Source organism: Haplochromis burtoni, unplaced genomic scaffold, assembly GCF_018398535.1.
Source record: "Haplochromis burtoni strain Fernald_Lab_line unplaced genomic scaffold, NCSU_Asbu1 Contig_824, whole genome shotgun sequence".
NCBI classification, from domain to species: Eukaryota; Metazoa; Chordata; class Actinopteri; order Cichliformes; family Cichlidae; genus Haplochromis; species Haplochromis burtoni.
Window position 1 is genome coordinate 70,722 of NW_024583185.1, and position 16,422 is coordinate 87,143.

A 16,422-nucleotide genomic window follows, 5' to 3' on the forward strand; every position below is an offset into this window, starting at 1 on the left:
CAGAAGATGAGTAACTCTCCTTTTTTTCTTCTCCTGCTGCTGTTTGTAGTTTCACTGCTGTGGTCTGTTCAGCTACAAAGACTGGGAGAACATCCCCGACTCCTGTGTGTGCAGCCAGGAGGAGGAGAAGGAGGGCAAGTGTCAGACTGTCAAAAACAACGTAAGCATCGATGCACCCACTCGCTTCACTTCTATTCAGTGTGTCACAGTTTGTAACGTCTTTATTTCTTAACTTTTCCAGACTTTCATGCTGCAGAGAAAGTCCATCTACACTAAGGTGAGCGACCCAGCACCATTTTGAAAAAGCTTAAATCATTTGTGTGTCCATGACAGAAACTAACAGTTTTCATTTTTCCTTCTATTTTCAGACCTGCTTTCCCACCATCATGGACCACATCCAGTTTACTAACAAAATCAACATTGTGGTCAGCTTCACTCTGGCTATTCTAGCTGTGAGTATTATCACTTATTTAAGGATTCAGCAGCATAAATGGCTGATCTATAACTTAAAATCTGCATTCTCCCCTTTTAGTCACTGTTAGTCACTATTTATTATTCACATCTAAAATTAGGGTTATAACTTTTTGTTGACTGTGAGGTCCTTAGACCCTGTGCCACAGTGGGGAGAAATTCAGCTTTTTTACCATCAGGCAGAAATGTTTTTGTGGTCAGATATTGGGAGTCAAATCTGTTTTAAAATTGTTTTCAGCAAAGTTTGATACCCCCACGTTTGACATGCTGAAAAATTATAGCATCTGTTTCTGAACAAAAAGGAAACTAGTACAAAATCTAATTCCAAAAAGTAAAAAAAGAATTTAATAACATTAAAATTTAACCTTAAATAAAACCTGATGCCTAACTTATCTTCCTGTGTTCCCCAATAGCTCCTTGGTGTGATTCTTTCCTCCATCATGGTGTACCACCTGTATCGCTTCAACAGCCTCACCATGATGATCCTCACGAGACCACCAAAATACAACGAGATGTGCAAACCTCCACCATACTAGTCAAAGTATGACAGAGTTTTTTTTTCTTTTGCTAGCTTGGTGCACAGATTTCTGGAGCCCTGTCGAGTCTGTTTTCTTGAATTTGAAAATGACATATTTGGTTGAGGTTTATATCATTGTGCCTTATGTCTTCATGATGAAGTTGTCTAAATTGAGATCATCAGTTTCAAGCGACTTGAAAAATGATACTTAATAAGCTTAAATTGAAATGAAAATGTCTAAAATTTGACTCTTTTAATTCAACCTTTATCAGAAATCCTTATTTTCATCACATTAACAATGAGAAAATGTCTAAAAAGGAAAAATAACTGAATCTAGCGATTTCCAAAGCTGAACAGAGGTGATGGCTTACAACACCAGCTATTAGCCACCTACTATGCAGTCTTGAGACCATTCCCAGCCAAATTATTGCTCACTGACACCTTTGACTCATGTGACCTGTTATGTTTCTAGAATGCAATGTTACTGTTACTAATTCTGTTTGCGATGGTAACATTTGATGAAATTAAAAGCCACATTCCTTTTCTATCTCATGTGAAGTTTCTTAGTAATACAAAGACAGTTAAGTTATATTTTAAAAACTGAGAACTGTGTTGATGCAGCTACTTGTAAAAATGTTTATAAAGGGAAATATTTTTGTATATTGTTTTGGTATTTTTAGTGTCTTCTTTGTGTCATGTTTGATTCTTCTGATGTAAACTGTAAATCTAAAGGTTTTACAGGTTTAAATGGTGACAAAAGAAAGTCTGTGTCTGAGTGAAATCTTCTTCTGTTGTACAAAAAAGGAACTTATTCTCATTGCATTTTTGTTGACTGTTACTAGACAAAGGTTATAGTAGAACTTGGTGAGCTGAGAAGCCTGCAGTCTGAGACTGAACTGCTCTGTTAGCATAATATGTTATGTGAAGTCTTTAAGATATGATCCTTCTCATATTTGCGTATAAACTTTGAATTTAATTGAACCATTAGAGAGACGCAAATATGAGAGAAATAATAAAAAACAAATAAGTCTATGAACTCAATCTTCAACATCACTACGAGACACGATTCTTCAAATTTTAGCAATATTGTGCAAATTAATGTGTTTAATAAGTGCGCTGAACAACATATGCTGGCAAACAAGAGATCTACAATTTCTCACAGTGTTATTGGACCCATCTAATTGCCATCTAAAGTAAATATCTGGTTAGAGATCCTGTTTCCAAGATTTTTATTACTGAGTGCAATAAACCTCAATTTATGTCTGAATTTAAAAGTAGGCAATTAAAAGTGAACCAGATTTTTTGTGATAAGCTTTTAGTTTAATCTGCAGAATTCTATATTTGGCTTCATAGATAAATACAGCACGGTGTCATCTGCATAGCAATCAAAATTTATGCAGTTTTTTTCTAATTATATTGCAGAAGGGATGCACGTATGCTATAAAATGTATTGATCCTACCACCGAACCCTGTGGAACTCCAATACTGAGTTGATGAGCCTACCGTAAGAGGCCATAAGAACATTAATAATAACCTTCACTAATAATGTTTCTGTGGTGCGAGGAACTCTGTAGGTAAAAGTAAACTTAGAAATTGGTCTATAATTAGCTAAGATAACTAGGTCAATTTATGATTTAATTACGGCCACTTTAAAGCTTGTGATGCGTAGCCTGTTCCTAAAGAGAGATTAATCAGATTTTAAATTGAAGTCTTGTGGCAAAATTTCTTTGAACAGTCCTGTAGGAATGTGGTCTAAAAGGAACATTGATGGTTTAAAGGAAGAAATCAGCGAAGGTAATGTAGAAAGATTTATAGAAGGGGTTAGAAGGGGTTAGTGGGGTTCTTCCTTTTTTCCTCAAACAGTGACAAATAATAAGATGTAGAGTAGCAAATTATTTTTCCAGACCAAACAAAGATCTAAATGAGTACAATCCCATAATCCTCTAAGGATACAACCCCCTAGCAACGCTTGTTAGGTTCAGTGAGCCGTGACTCCTGCAGCTGTAGCTGTCCTCTTGTGATTCTTCCTCTTGATAAAATTGTTAGGTCATATGGGGGACAAAAAGAGCCACGTGCATTTTAAATGTTGGAAATAAATCTTTATTGTTTGAATCCATTTACTTATTTTTCTTTTTTCTATTTTAAAAAGATTTGAAAATCATTTTTTAAATTTTGAATTTGAAATGTGACTCAACACATTGAGAAATCATTTCATATGTAATTCATTATTCATTTAATTGATAATGAAAACTGTATTTATAAATCGATATTTCAAAATGTATTATTAATCCATGAACACATGCTTTGAGTTGAAAATGAATTTAACAAAAAAAGAAAAAGTATTCAACTTTCAATAAAAACCTTATTTTTAAAAAAGAAAACAAAAAAACCCCACTTTCTTTCTTCTCCTGCTGCTGTTTGTAGTTTCACTGCTGTGGTCTGTTCAGCTACAAAGACTGGGAGAACATCCCCGACTCCTGTGTGTGCAGCCAGGAGGAGGAGAAGGAGGGCAAGTGTCAGACTGTCAAAAAAACGTAAGCACGCCACTTCACTAAAAAATATTTTGTTGCCTCAACTTAAAAAAGTAAGGTAACAATTTCCACTCAGCTTTTTAAGTTACAAATTTTGCATATTATTAAGTAAATTCAGCAAGTAATTTTTAGGTTTGGCTAACTCAACTTGTTTAACAAACCAACATGATTTACCTTGACCTCCACAAGCATAATTAAGTTTATTCAACCTATTATTAATTTAAAATTTCTGGTAAAATTAAGTTGAGAAATTACATTAGTTGAGTTACACCAACGAATTTTTTTACATATATCCTACTCACAATTATCCATGCCAATTAGTTTAGGTTTCTATAGCTTTTCTAAAATCATACAAAGCCATTTCACTTATTCCAATTGATTATTTTATTACAAAACATTTCCAAAGTAATACACTTCTGTGTCAATACAACATAAATGAAACATTACAGCAGCCCTTTAATTATAAATGACTAAGAAAAAAAAAAAGTACTTCATGTACATTAACTTAAATTGGTATCAACTTGTTCAACTTGTCGCAGAATCAAGGAAATGACAAAAGATTTTAATGTTCAACAACGGAACAATCCAAAGCTAACATTATATGTATTACAAACTTTTCTCAAAACTACACTCATCTAGGACTGCATACAAAAACGTAAGAGGCACATCGGAATACTACAGTCCAATTCACATTTGTTTCTTTCTTTTTTTTTTCTTTTTTGGAAAAAAAAATTCACATTTATTTCACGACAGAATTTGCATTAAAGCCAGTAGGGTGAATGTTAACCATCAAGTTTCCAGAAATACCTTCTGGAATACCTCTAGAGCAGGGTGGGCAATCTCAGTCCACGAGGGCCGGTGTCCCTGCAGGTTTTAGATGTGTCCTCGAACCAACACAGCTGATTTAAATGGCTAAATTAGCTCCTCAACATGTCCTGAAGTTCTCCAGAGGCCTGGTAATGAACTAATCATGTGATTCAGGTGTGTTGACCCAAGGTGAGATCTAAAACCTGCAGGGACACCGGCCCTCGTGGACTGAGATTGCCCACCCCTGCTCTAGAGTGTTCTTTACTTGTTTTGGGTAGCTCAGATTGAGAGCGTATATAAGCCCCATCATTAAGGCACACGCTCTGGGCACATCAAGGTCTTCCAGACTGCTGCACGTCTTGTGACTACAACCTTTACCACTTCTTCTGGGAACTGTTGTTCACCATCCTGGCAAGTAGGTAGTTTAAATGGAAACATGTCAGCATTTTATGTGCCATTTAAAAATAAAACACAAAAGAATGCGAGATTCACCTACCAGCTGTTCTCTGAAGAGATCCTCTTCCTTCTCTTTCAGATACACCTTCAGGCAACGGATTGCGACCTCTCTCTTCATTTCCACCGAACTCTGGAGAATAAAAAAAGCAAAACAAAACTTAAACTTACAGTTTATTAGGTGAAAAGTCAAAACTATTACATTTATGTGACTTGCATTGTGCCAAATATTGATTTTAAATATGTTTTTAAAAGAAATAAAGTTTTAATCTTTGTAACTTCAATTTAAACTGTTACATACTGGCCTGCTTTAAATGCACCCTTTGCGAGCAGTAGGATAAGGTGAATAAAAGTAAATGTAACCTAGGGACTATTTCAAACTTTTTGTTGAGTTGTGTTCTAAGGATTAAACTATAATTGTTATGTGTAAGATATGCGAAAAAGTACCTGTGGACAAGTCTTGTAATGATGTGATAAAGCAATAAAAGCTCCTATCCACCCCGTTGTAGGTCATGCCACAGGCAGGCTCTGCTGTGTCCTTCGCATCCAGCTTTCCTAGCTATGACCAAAGAGGAATTTCCATCAAAGCTATCTTCAATCTAACTCCTAATTCGATGGCTCCGTAGCCACCTTTCTATCTCCCTTTATATAATGCAACTATTGTAGTAAGTGCTATGCATAGGATGGAGTTGTACAGGGAATGATTTTGATCAGACGTGAAAGGGGAAAATGTCTGAGGAAGCTCCCGCACCTGCTGCCGCCCCGGCCAAGGCGGCCAAGAAGAAGACGACGGCTTCCAAGCCCAAGAAGGTCGGCCCCAGTGTGGGCGAGCTGATTGTGAAAACCGTGGCCACTAGTGATGTGCGATACCACTGATTTCCTTTCCAATCCGATACCAAGTAATATTCAGGGTGGTATCGACAATACTGATCCGATACCGATACTTTGTACAAAAACTTATTTTATTTATTGTATCTAAACAATATGAAAATGTTTTTTGAAATGAAGACTTGAAAAGAATTTTAAAAATCAGTTTATTAAATTGGAATTCAAAAATGAATTTACAAATACAGATTTTATTCTAAATTCATTAATTAAGATAGAATTTTTTATTTATCCGTGGTGTGGGTTCCTCCGGGGTTTTCACACAGCTGAATAAACGTCAAACAGAAAACTGATTAAACAGAAGTGTGAGACGGTCGACAGTTTAAGTCAGCGCCCGGTTATATTTTAGATAGCAAGGAGCAGACGGCAGAGTTTCACTCCACCGAGGGAGCTCATGACGTACTACCCGGCTTTCTTTAGACCGCGAAGGCCGGGTCCTCAGGTGGAAGCAGCCTCTGAATTTGGACACCCCCGCTGTTTCCGGGCCGGCCAATAATAACGGTGACATTTAACGTATTTTATCCGATAAATAAACACTGTAAAATGTATTTATCACCCCCCCCCAACAGCCCTTTTGAATGTCTCCCTAATTCTGAGGTCTCAAGGTTGGCAAGTATGGCCACAACACCTCACTTTTTTGCCACATGTATCGCAAACCACGTCTCAGCTGTTTGTGGAGGTAAAATACGTCCGCACAATTACGCTCAGCCATTGTTGTGAGTGCGCGCGCCAAGGGGCTGAGACATTTATACAGCCGTATTTCGCACATGACTATGAAAGGCGGAAGAGGAAGTAGTTCCTTTGAATGTAGACAATCCGAATGTTATAGTTTCTTTCCACTGTGTTCCTGTTAATGATAAACTACAAATTTACCTAAATTACTAAAATATCGATATTTTAATGTGAGAATCGATTCTAGAACATAAATGACTGGTATCGGAGGAATCAATATTTCAGGATCGATCCGCACATCACTAGTGGCCGCTTCCAAGGAGCGCAGCGGCGTGTCCGCAGCCGCTCTCAAGAAGGCTCTGGCTGCCGGAGGCTACGATGTGGACAAGAACAAGGCCCGCATCAAGAGCCTGGTGGCGAAGGACACTCTGGTGCAGACCAAGGGCACCGGGGCCTCCGGATCCTTCAAGATGAACAAGAAGGCTACTGAGAGCAAAGCCAAGAAGCCGCAAAGAAAGCCGCTCCCAAAGCCAAGAAGCCCACCGCGGCCAAAGCCAAGAAACCGGCAGCAGCTGCCAAAAAGCCCAAGAAGGCAGTAGCAGCCAAGAAAGCGCCACCAAGAAGGTGCTCAAGAAGGCTCCCGAAAGAAATCCCCCGCCAAGAAGGCCGCCAAGCCCAAAGTCAAGAAGGCAGCCACAGCAGCCAAGAAGAAGTGAGCTGACACCGCTCTCACACTCAACAACGGCTCTTCTCAGAGCCACCACAGCAACACACAAGAGCTCCTTCCTCTCACTCACTCACCACTCTGTCATTCACAATAATGTCCATGTTATTAAAACACTTTTTTTTTTCTCCATTGTCCTCATTACAATTACAACTTGGATTACTATCATGGTGCACATTAGTGCTGTCTAAGCAAGTCTACAACTCCAGAGGAATACAAATATTAAACTCAATATTTACAATCATACCTTCATAGTACAAGACATCACACCACTTCTTGTTTTACTATGTGACCCTATCATACAAGAAATACACCTTTAAAAGTTATCACCTACATTTTAAAATATTCTGTTAAAAAACAACAAATGTGATGGAAAATATTATGTTTATAGATGCATGTTATTATCTATATATGAGATATGTTTCACTTATATTTTTATTTTTTGTAAGCCTACACTAGCTGTTTTAGTGGAAGTACAATGTATAGTTTATTGATACCTAGCCAATATAATCCACTTGAAATGCTTTACTCAACAACCTTACCTGACTAAATCTAGGCCAGTTGAATTGATGTTCGGTGATTTTAAGGACACACATTTTACTCCAAGCTGAACCCAGACAGCTATTTTATTTATTTCATTACTAATTTCATAACCAATTTGATTCATGTACATTTGAACAAATTGAGTTCTGTAGGGTTAAGGATGCGAGGAAATCCATTATTTCAAAAATATAGTGTTGAGGTGTACTTCTTCTTGACCTCACCGATCCTTTTGATATCCCAGCTTAAGAAGAGTCGGGGCTGGCCTGTGTCCCCCTCAGTAGTTTTCCACTAATTCTATTGTTCTGTGGGGGGGGGGGGGGGGGGGGGGTTGTCCTCTCCCCAGGCTAGTAACTAACTCTCATTTTACGACAGGCAGACCCCCACTGTCAATAAATTCTTCCCAACACGCCAAAGTTTATAGATAAGCCAACTGATTTGGCACGTTAGAGGTCAGGGTTCAGCAACTCAATGTCATTCTTGAGAGCTTTAAGGTCGCATGAAATGCTTCGAGCACACAAATCCACTATTGTCCTTAAAACAGGGGTTGACAAAGTCATTCTAACAAAATCAACACTTACGAATCATTTTCTGTTCCTCTGATCTCCAGCTGCCCCCTATTATCTAAGCAAACCTAAGTACATTGTATTGTAATCATTGTTTTATTGTACTCACAATAGACACAAACCTAAGCGTAGACGTAAGTGACTTTGCAAAATGTCCCGAATTCAGTAGCAGTGCTGAACATGTCGCAAACAGCTCCACATTTTCCTCCCTCTGTACCTGGATAGTTCCTGCAGCACCAAAGAACTCCACCTGTCCCGCTCCTCCTCATGTTATGATTTCCTATTGTGTTTGACAAGGTTTGTGATCTTGCCATATGCGTCATGTACCACGTGTAGTCTGTTTCCATGAGCGTAGAAACTGCTTTAATTATCAAGCAAGTGAACCATGATGAGTGTCTACAGTTGTAGTTATGAAGCTAATAATTGGTGACATCCTATTTATTCTAAATTAGTAAGATGAGCAATGAGGTTGAACAAGGCACAAGCCTTAACCACTCAGGAGAGACAGAGCTTTTTGCTTTAGTTTTATTTTGACTTTATATTAAGACCGTCTATTCTTGTCTTGTGAATAAAACAAACACACTGCTTAAGCACTCATGATAGTATATTATGAAGGTGGATTTCAGTCCCTGACTAAGATAATATGAATGAACATACATTTCAAAATAAATCAAGATGCATAATCTACATATCCTAGTTACAGACAGTAACAGCAAGAAGAAGGTTTGCTCAGATAGAAGTGTGTGGCTCTTAAAAGAGCCTTTGTTTTGGTGAAGCCGAGCGCTTTGCGTTTACTTGGCCTTGGCGGGCTTCTCGGTCTTCTTGGGCAGCAGCACAGCCTGGATGTTGGGCAGCACACCACCCTGAGCGATGGTGACTCCCCCCAGGAGCTTGTTGAGCTCCTCGTCGTTGCGCACAGCCAGCTGCAGGTGACGTGGGATGATACGAGTCTTCTTGTTGTCGCGGGCTGCGTTGCCAGCCAGCTCCAGGATCTCAGCGGTCAGGTACTCGAGCACAGCTGCCAGGTAAACGGGGGCGCCGGCTCCCACACGCTCCGCATAGTTGCCTTTGCGCAGCAGTCTGTGGACACGACCCACGGGGAACTGAAGCCCGGCACGGGATGAGCGAGTCTTGGCCTTAGCTCTGGCTTTGCCTCCGGTCTTTCTTTTTTTTTTTTTTTTTTAACAACTTTATTTAAAGTAAACAAGTTTACATATAAAATGCACATACACATACAATTACATATACAAAACCATGAGCACATACAAAAGGGATAAACAAGGAGGAAAATCTAGCATCTGAGTCCACACAACGTTCACAAGACTTACAGTTTTAATTCGTTCCAGGGGAAAACTTTCCCAAGTTTCAGGTCCATTGTTCGTCTTCTTCGCAGGTCTGTAATGATATGTTTACTCACCACATCACTACTTATCATCTTTTGTTCAAGTACTCCTTTGGCACGAGTTTTCCAAATATGTGTGTTTATTACACACATTACTAACCAAAAGAGTCTCCTTTTGTCGTCACACATTTTAAGAAAAAAAAAAAAAAAAAAGAAACTACAACTGTGATTGATGACGTCAGGTGTCATCAATCACAGCCCCCCCAGCCACATGACTGCCCCCCACCACCCAGCAGTCACATGACTGCCCGCATGTTGGATCGTCGGCTCGCTGGTTGGGGTCCAGAAAGTGATGTGAGCACTTTGGACAGAGCTGCTCTCACTTCTACAAACCTGGACAAATGTGTTTAAACATAAACGAGACCGTCCACGGCTGCAGTGTGCGAGCACTCACGGAGACCAGGTAACTTCAGCGTGGACTGTTAAACATCAGGTTCTTATGAAGCCCTACGGAGCCTCGCACGGGACTGTCCAGAGCACTGTTAGTGAACTTAACCAAGACTGACAGGGATGACTTTGTCCCGGACGGCTGGTGTAATGTGCTCATAGTTCAGGCCAAGCGGCCGTGTCTTCCATCGCGGTGGTTGTTTCCGAGGTCTCAGTGCTGACCTGGAGGCACGTGGACTTAAAAAACACTCTTGCAGGATCTCACACCGCTTCAGTTCTTTTCTCTAGTGGACCTTGCAGGGCTCCGTAGGAGCTCGTTTCCTGTTTGTGCTGTAAAGAGAAAACTGCACTGAATCACAAAAATCGCTTTCAGGGATGTTCCAGATCAGACCTTCACACAGTCATTAGGGAGCGTTTGCATTTTAAATATATTAACCCCCAACCGGTCACAGCAGATGCCCCGCCCCGCCCTGAGCCTGGTGCTGCTGGAGGTTTCTTCCTGTTAAAAGAGAGTTTTTCCTTCCCGCTGTCACCAAAGTGCTGCTTGTAGGGGGTCACATGATTTTGGGGGTTTTCTTTACCTTACGATATAAAGCGCCTTGAGGCAACTGTTGTTGTGACTTGGAGCTATATAAATTAAACGGAGGACTAGCGCTATCAGAAAGATTTCATAAATCCTTATTTGCTATCATTTTTGCTCCAGCAGTTGAATGATGATGGAATTTGGTAACAGAGTTTGCAGTGGCTGGGAGGAACAGACTCCTGCATGAGAGTAAGAGGGCTTCAGGGGGGATGACATGACCTAAATGTATCCTGGGACGACCACATCGACAGGAGGGACGAGCAACACAGAGGCTGCAACAAGAAGGTGATGAGGTGTTTGCTTTTCAGTCACTGCGGTGAGCTCGGCTCACACCAACAAACTGAATGAAGGCTGCCTCTGTGCTGCAAACTGGAAGCTGTGGTGGGGAGCAGGGCCCTGAACAAACTGGTATCCATCATAGATGATGTGCACCAACCTCTGAACAGGCAGTGCAGCAAAGAGACTCAGCTCTGCTGCCACACAGGACATCATTCAGACACACAGCACGTGTGTCAGGCAGAGCTGCAACGATAACGATCTGTTAGATTCAGTGTTTCTGGAGTTACAGTCTTATTTTGAAAGCAGTGTTGTGTGGCTCATGCTGGGAGCTAACACACACAGACCTCTGTGCAACCTTACTGGCTGCTTCTTTCAAACGAACACATCTATACAGGGACGCGCAGCTGTTGTTTGCAGATCTCACAAAGGCTCGATTCATTTTGTGGTTTTTTGCAAATTTAACAGGACTATTAAAAAACACCTGGTGAAATTTAAAACGCAGCTTTCATGTGAAAACATTTCTGTAATGTTCAGATCTGTGTGCTGTTTACATTAGTGCAGTGTGTGGCACACACACCTGTGCTAGCAGACTTACAGCACCAATCCAGCAAACAAACCTTTAATGTTCAGTGTTTACCCACCATCATCATCATCATCATCAGTTTCCCACACTGAAAATAATCAAAGCAGGAAGTGAACATTTGTTTCGCTGCAGCATCCCAAAGTAGGACAGACCAACACGTGACGTCGACAGCAGCTATTTATTAAAGAGTTCATCACTGTTGTACAGTCAACACACACACACACACACACCGCTCCCGTTGGTGTCACGTGATCTTCACCATGATTGTGGGGGTCCGTTCATCACACCAGCGATGTCACACCTGCACAATCACAAACAAACACGAGTGACCGCCCTGCAGACATCAGTCGTCTCCTGACACCATCAGCGCACTTTGTTTTAAAGGGAACTGCTCCTAATGAGGGAACCAAAATAACCAGGATCGATTAGAGGTCCTGAATGTTTGTTTTCCACTGACTGCCCACCCCCACTGATCACGTGACTGCACACTCAGGGCAATCACATGAAGCCAGTGGGCTGTTGTTGCAGGTTTTCGTGGCGTGCTCCGAGTAGAGATGCAGTATGAGGCTCCACGCCTCCTTTACCAGACTTACCATGGGAGAACTTGCACTGTTTGAGCGCCTCGTTGAAGCCCTCACAGAGAGTGAGGTCTGTATGGTTGGTGGCACAATCCAGAAACTGTTTGACTTCAAAGTGACAGGGGCCCGGCTGGGCTGGAGCAGACCGGGGGGGCTCCTGAATGAGAGCATAAAGAAACGTCACACTCGTGGCATTTCAAACCACAGCAGCTGCAACATTAGAGCTGAGGCATGCTGGGCGTTGTCTGGGCGGCATTTCCAACCACCTCTTACCTGGTATGTAGCTTTGGCTGGTTCTGGACTGCTGCTGCTGCCCCCACCGAATGCTCCCGTGAGGGCGCTGCCAACCACGTGGCCCACAGCTGAGCCAACAGCTACTCCTGCAGCTGTGGTAGCCATCTGGGCCATGAGTCCTGGACCCTGGGACTGAGCAGGAGCTGGGGCCAGCGAGGCCGGAGGTGCATGAACAGGAGCTGGAGCGTGGGATGGAGCTGGGCTACAGACAGGAGAAAAACAGTCATGCAACACTGCTGTGAGCAGGACAAGAGCTCCCAGCTGCTGAACGCTCTCTGTTGTCGCTGTTAGTTTCTGAGGGTAGGCTTCACATCGGAGCGTCCTGAGAGAGGACGCTCAGAGTTAGCAGGTTTGGAGTTGGTTAGTATGCTATGTGTGGATTTGTGATACGTCATCCGTCGCAGACCAAGTTCTGTTGCAATTCAAATTCCCAGATGTGCTCCGGCTCCTCCCGTCCTATCCAGGATGCATTGATGGTGGTTGCCTGCGTGGACTCAGTGCACCCAAACATCCCAGAATGCATTCAGTCCAGAAGTCACTTCGCTCATTTCTAAATGTTAGTGTTTGGTTTCTTTGCTCCTGACTAAAGTTCAGCTTCATAACTGGATCATTTGGAGAGGTGTCAGTACATGTTGAACTGAATATTTCACCTGTCATCTCTGATGTAAACTGTGCTGTTCTTATTTCAACAGCTGAATTCAGGCTAACATTAAACACATTTTAGTTCAGAGATGATCAAATTATGTTTTCGATATTTGTATAATTGTCCGAGCTCAGAGCTGTTAGCTGAAGCTGCTTCACTCACCTTTTGTGACCTTTGTGACGCAGAAAAATGTCAGCAGTGTTTCAGGCGCACGTCACCGTGAAAGTCACGTGTACGGCGGGATCAGCGCTGCGTTTGCACTAATGCAGCAGCAGCGCTGAGATATTAACACACAGGTACTGTGACAGTCTCACCTGGCTGGAGCCGAGGGACGGCTGCGGCTTCCTCTGGCCATTGGAGATGATTTAGCGGACAACGCAAAGCCTGGACACGCCGACCTGCTCGCCTCTACACCGGCTCGACTGACCTTGTGCAACTCGCCTGTAATCCCCCCCAAAGAGTAACTGGAGGCAAACATCGCGAGATTTAGGCGTTACTTTAAACTCCCGTAGTGTCTCCTGGCGGGGAGGGTGGGGGAGCTGCACTTCTTGGGTTTTTTAAAGTTTCATTGGAGGTTGGTAAACAGCAAAACGGCGCATTAGCGCCATCAGCTGGTATGGGGATGATCCAGCATGTTCAAAACCAGCAACACTAAATCTCAGCTGCTGACAAGCGTCCATGGCTGCAGAGCTCCGTTTGCAGCAGCTCACTGAGATCTGGCCAGTGTTGGCCAAGTTACTTGAAAAAAGTAATGAGATTACAGTAACGCGTTACTGCCCATCTCTGGATCTGGCTGCCTCTTTGTCTTCTTGTGGTTTTGGGTCACTTCAGTGACGCCTGTCCTTCGCTCATGGGTCACAGGGCCCTGAATGAAAACTGTGCTGCTCCCTCCCGTGCGTCTCATTTCTCTGTGTTTGCTGGATTTTCTGAAACCATTGTCCTTTCCTTTCTTGCTCCTTTCGTTAGAGTTTGTGCTCTGATGTCTGAGCTGCAAACTGACCCGTGGTCTTGTATCGTCGTCCGGCTGCAGAGCTCAAAGAGCCCATTGCTGATCCTTTTCCCTAATCTGACATGAAACTGGGACAATAAACGCTGTGTGTGAGGCAGTACAGATGTGGACAGAACTGTAACACTGGTCCATGTCTGTGTGACTGTGTGCCGATGTAGAAAAGAAGCAGTAATGGAAGATACACCCCACGGCAGTGCTGCTGTCTGGGCGACTGTCCACTCACAGCTCTGTGCTTCTCCTCGTTTTCACAGGTTTCTGTAGTTTGATGTCATAACCAAGGATTTCATCTTTTCATTCTGTCCTTTTACAGCTGTTCACTGTTACACACAAATCATGAAAGCAGCCCACCGACAACCCGTGCTACAGCTCGTGTCACTGCCCCCTGATATCAGCATCACCCGTGGATGCATGGTTTCCACTCCACGGTGCTTCTCGTGCTGTTGTGAACACTGGTCCGTGACTGCAGCGTGGGCTGGGCTGGCTGTGTGCTCTCGTGCAGCAGCGCGGGGAGTCCTCTCAGCTCTGGCTGTGGTGAGCGCTCACAGGCAGTACCGCCCCTGACCGCAGGGGGCGCTGTGTGCTGATCGCCGGGGTTCCTTCTGGAAAAGCTCCGTCGACGTTAAAGCTTCCGAAGAGCGTCCGTCCTGTGAGCCGAGGTGCAGGTGGTGGTCCCGGGTTATGCATGTCAGATAGCAGCAGTAACAACGCACAGGCTCCGCCTTCTGTGAGAGGGCCGAAGGTCTGAAGATGTCTGCCGCCGTGGACTTCCACTCTCAGATCGCCTCCATCATGGAGGTGCTGGCTAACGCGGCCGTGGCGGAAATCTGTAAAGTTGTGGACGATGGATACGCGGTGGTTCACCTGGAGATGTCCCGGAGCCAGAAGGAGAACGAGTTCCTGAGGAGGAAAATCAAGCTGCTGGAGCTGCAGATCGCCCGGTACCGAGCGGAGAGGGTGAGGGGGGCAGAGGGCTCCATCAGCAGCCGCTTTCCCGGGGTTCGCCTCTTCAGCCGGCAGAGCAGGGACTCGCAGGCGGGTATGTAGCACCGGCACCGGGTGGTGAAGCATTACCGTCATAGGACAGGCTGGCAGACACGATCACGACGCGGAGGGAGGGCAGTGTGCCGTGACTCAGCGTGACACAGTCCACTGGGCACTCGGTGATTTTCGTGTTTGGCCGCGGGCCTGTCCTGTGTTTGGAGCGTCCTCCTCTGTAGCTTGGTGGACTCGAGTGTCAACGCCACGGCCTTATTATATCCAGGCGTACTCACACCCGAGGGATATGTTTGCAGTTCCACTGTTTCTGTGGGCTGATTATCGTGTAGTCCATAGTAAACACACCTCTGACCTCTGACCTCGGTGCCCGAGTCAGCGATTTCACTCCTGTCTCTGATTCGTTGGCTGCCACTGGAGGAGAAAAGTGTCTTTGTGGCATTTACAGCCGTAAACCTGTAAATATGTATACGTTAGTGATGGCCCGCTTGAAGCTGACGCTCCGGAGCGTGTGTCGAAAAAAACAACACACTGGTTCAGAAGCACTGTGTCGAGGCTTGCTTCGTTTGGCAAAAGTCACGTGACCAGTGACGTCCGAAGCTTCATTACGCACGTAACTGCTTCGGTACCTGATTCAAACGGATATAAGGAAGTGAATCATCCACGGGATTCGTGGAGTGTGTTGATGGTGACAGATAGCGACGAGGTGATCATTCCACTGACAGATCGAGCCAGCAAGGAAGAGAGGACGTTCTGGCGTGTGGGAATATTTTGAGTTGATTTTGCTCAATTCATTTTATCTGCCGAAGTGAAAAACCTGAAATGTCCAAAATCATGTTTTCATAATGTAAATATCATTACAGCATATGACTGTAGGAACACTTCCATGTGCATTAAAGCTAATATCAGAATTGTAATATTTCTGACTGAGGCAAAACTTTCCAGATTCCAATCAAATTGAATCGGATCCTGTATCGAATCAAAATGATTCTACAAATCAGTGACGATGCAGCCGTACTCAGCCCCCTAAGCATTTTCCCTTTCCAGTTCACAATCAATCCCACCCCTAGGTCAAAAATATGTATAGGACAATTGGTCTAATCTAATATTTTGTATGAACCTGTCCAGCTGTCCAGTGATTAAACGACAAGTAGATGGAGGCAGGACTTCACAGCAGGGGCATACTCCATAATGTGCTGTGCATTCTCATATGTATATTATATATATTGCTCACTTATTGTATTTACCAACATCAAGGAGTTATGAGCAAAGAAAGGCCACACCATAGTGCATGTTTAAATAGGGAAAGTTTATTGATCAAAATGTATTACGCAAATACGCATTACATTTTTTTCAGCCCCCCAATCGAGAAAACAAAACCAATTACATGTTCAAAGCAACGGAACGGTGGCCCAATATCAGAGAGAACTCCACTCTTGAGTGAGCAGTGATGATTGAGCAGTCCGTTTTATTTTGCAGATTCAAGCTGCTCTTCAAAATTTTCA

At 43.3% G+C, this 16,422-nt stretch overlaps 2 protein-coding genes, 1 long non-coding RNA gene and 1 pseudogene across 7 annotated transcripts in view; 3 read left to right on the forward strand and 1 right to left on the reverse strand.

Moving 5' to 3' along the window:
• Positions 1 to 252: 252 nt before the first annotated feature.
• LOC121812782 lies at positions 253 to 1,712 on the forward strand. The gene is made up of 3 exons (XR_006053325.1): positions 253 to 277; positions 369 to 452; positions 885 to 1,712. It is a non-coding gene; the product is annotated as an uncharacterized LOC121812782 (long non-coding RNA).
• A 3,781-nt stretch (positions 1,713 to 5,493) lies between these two features.
• LOC121812783 lies at positions 5,494 to 7,290 on the forward strand (annotated as a pseudogene).
• Positions 7,291 to 8,936: 1,646 nt separating this feature from the next.
• On the reverse strand, positions 8,937 to 9,331 carry LOC102297398 (histone H2A; the record flags this gene model as incomplete). The annotated part of the gene is given in 1 exon segment (XM_014335710.2): positions 8,937 to 9,331. A coding segment is annotated over 1 exon segment (374 nt), but the record flags the coding sequence as incomplete, so codon positions are not given.
• Positions 9,332 to 13,450: 4,119 nt separating this feature from the next.
• Positions 13,451 to 16,422, forward strand: part of LOC102307116 (zinc finger protein 8) — a 10,616-nt gene continuing 7,644 nt past the window's right edge. For all 5 annotated transcript variants that reach the window (XR_006053329.1, XR_006053327.1, XR_006053328.1 and 2 more), the window contains exon 1: positions 13,451 to 14,960. Coding sequence is in view for 1 of the 5 variants with exons in the window: in XM_005950763.3 (XP_005950825.1) it covers positions 14,672 to 14,960 (289 nt within the window). In the remaining 4 variants the exon portion in view is untranslated. The remainder of the gene's footprint in view (positions 14,961 to 16,422) is intronic.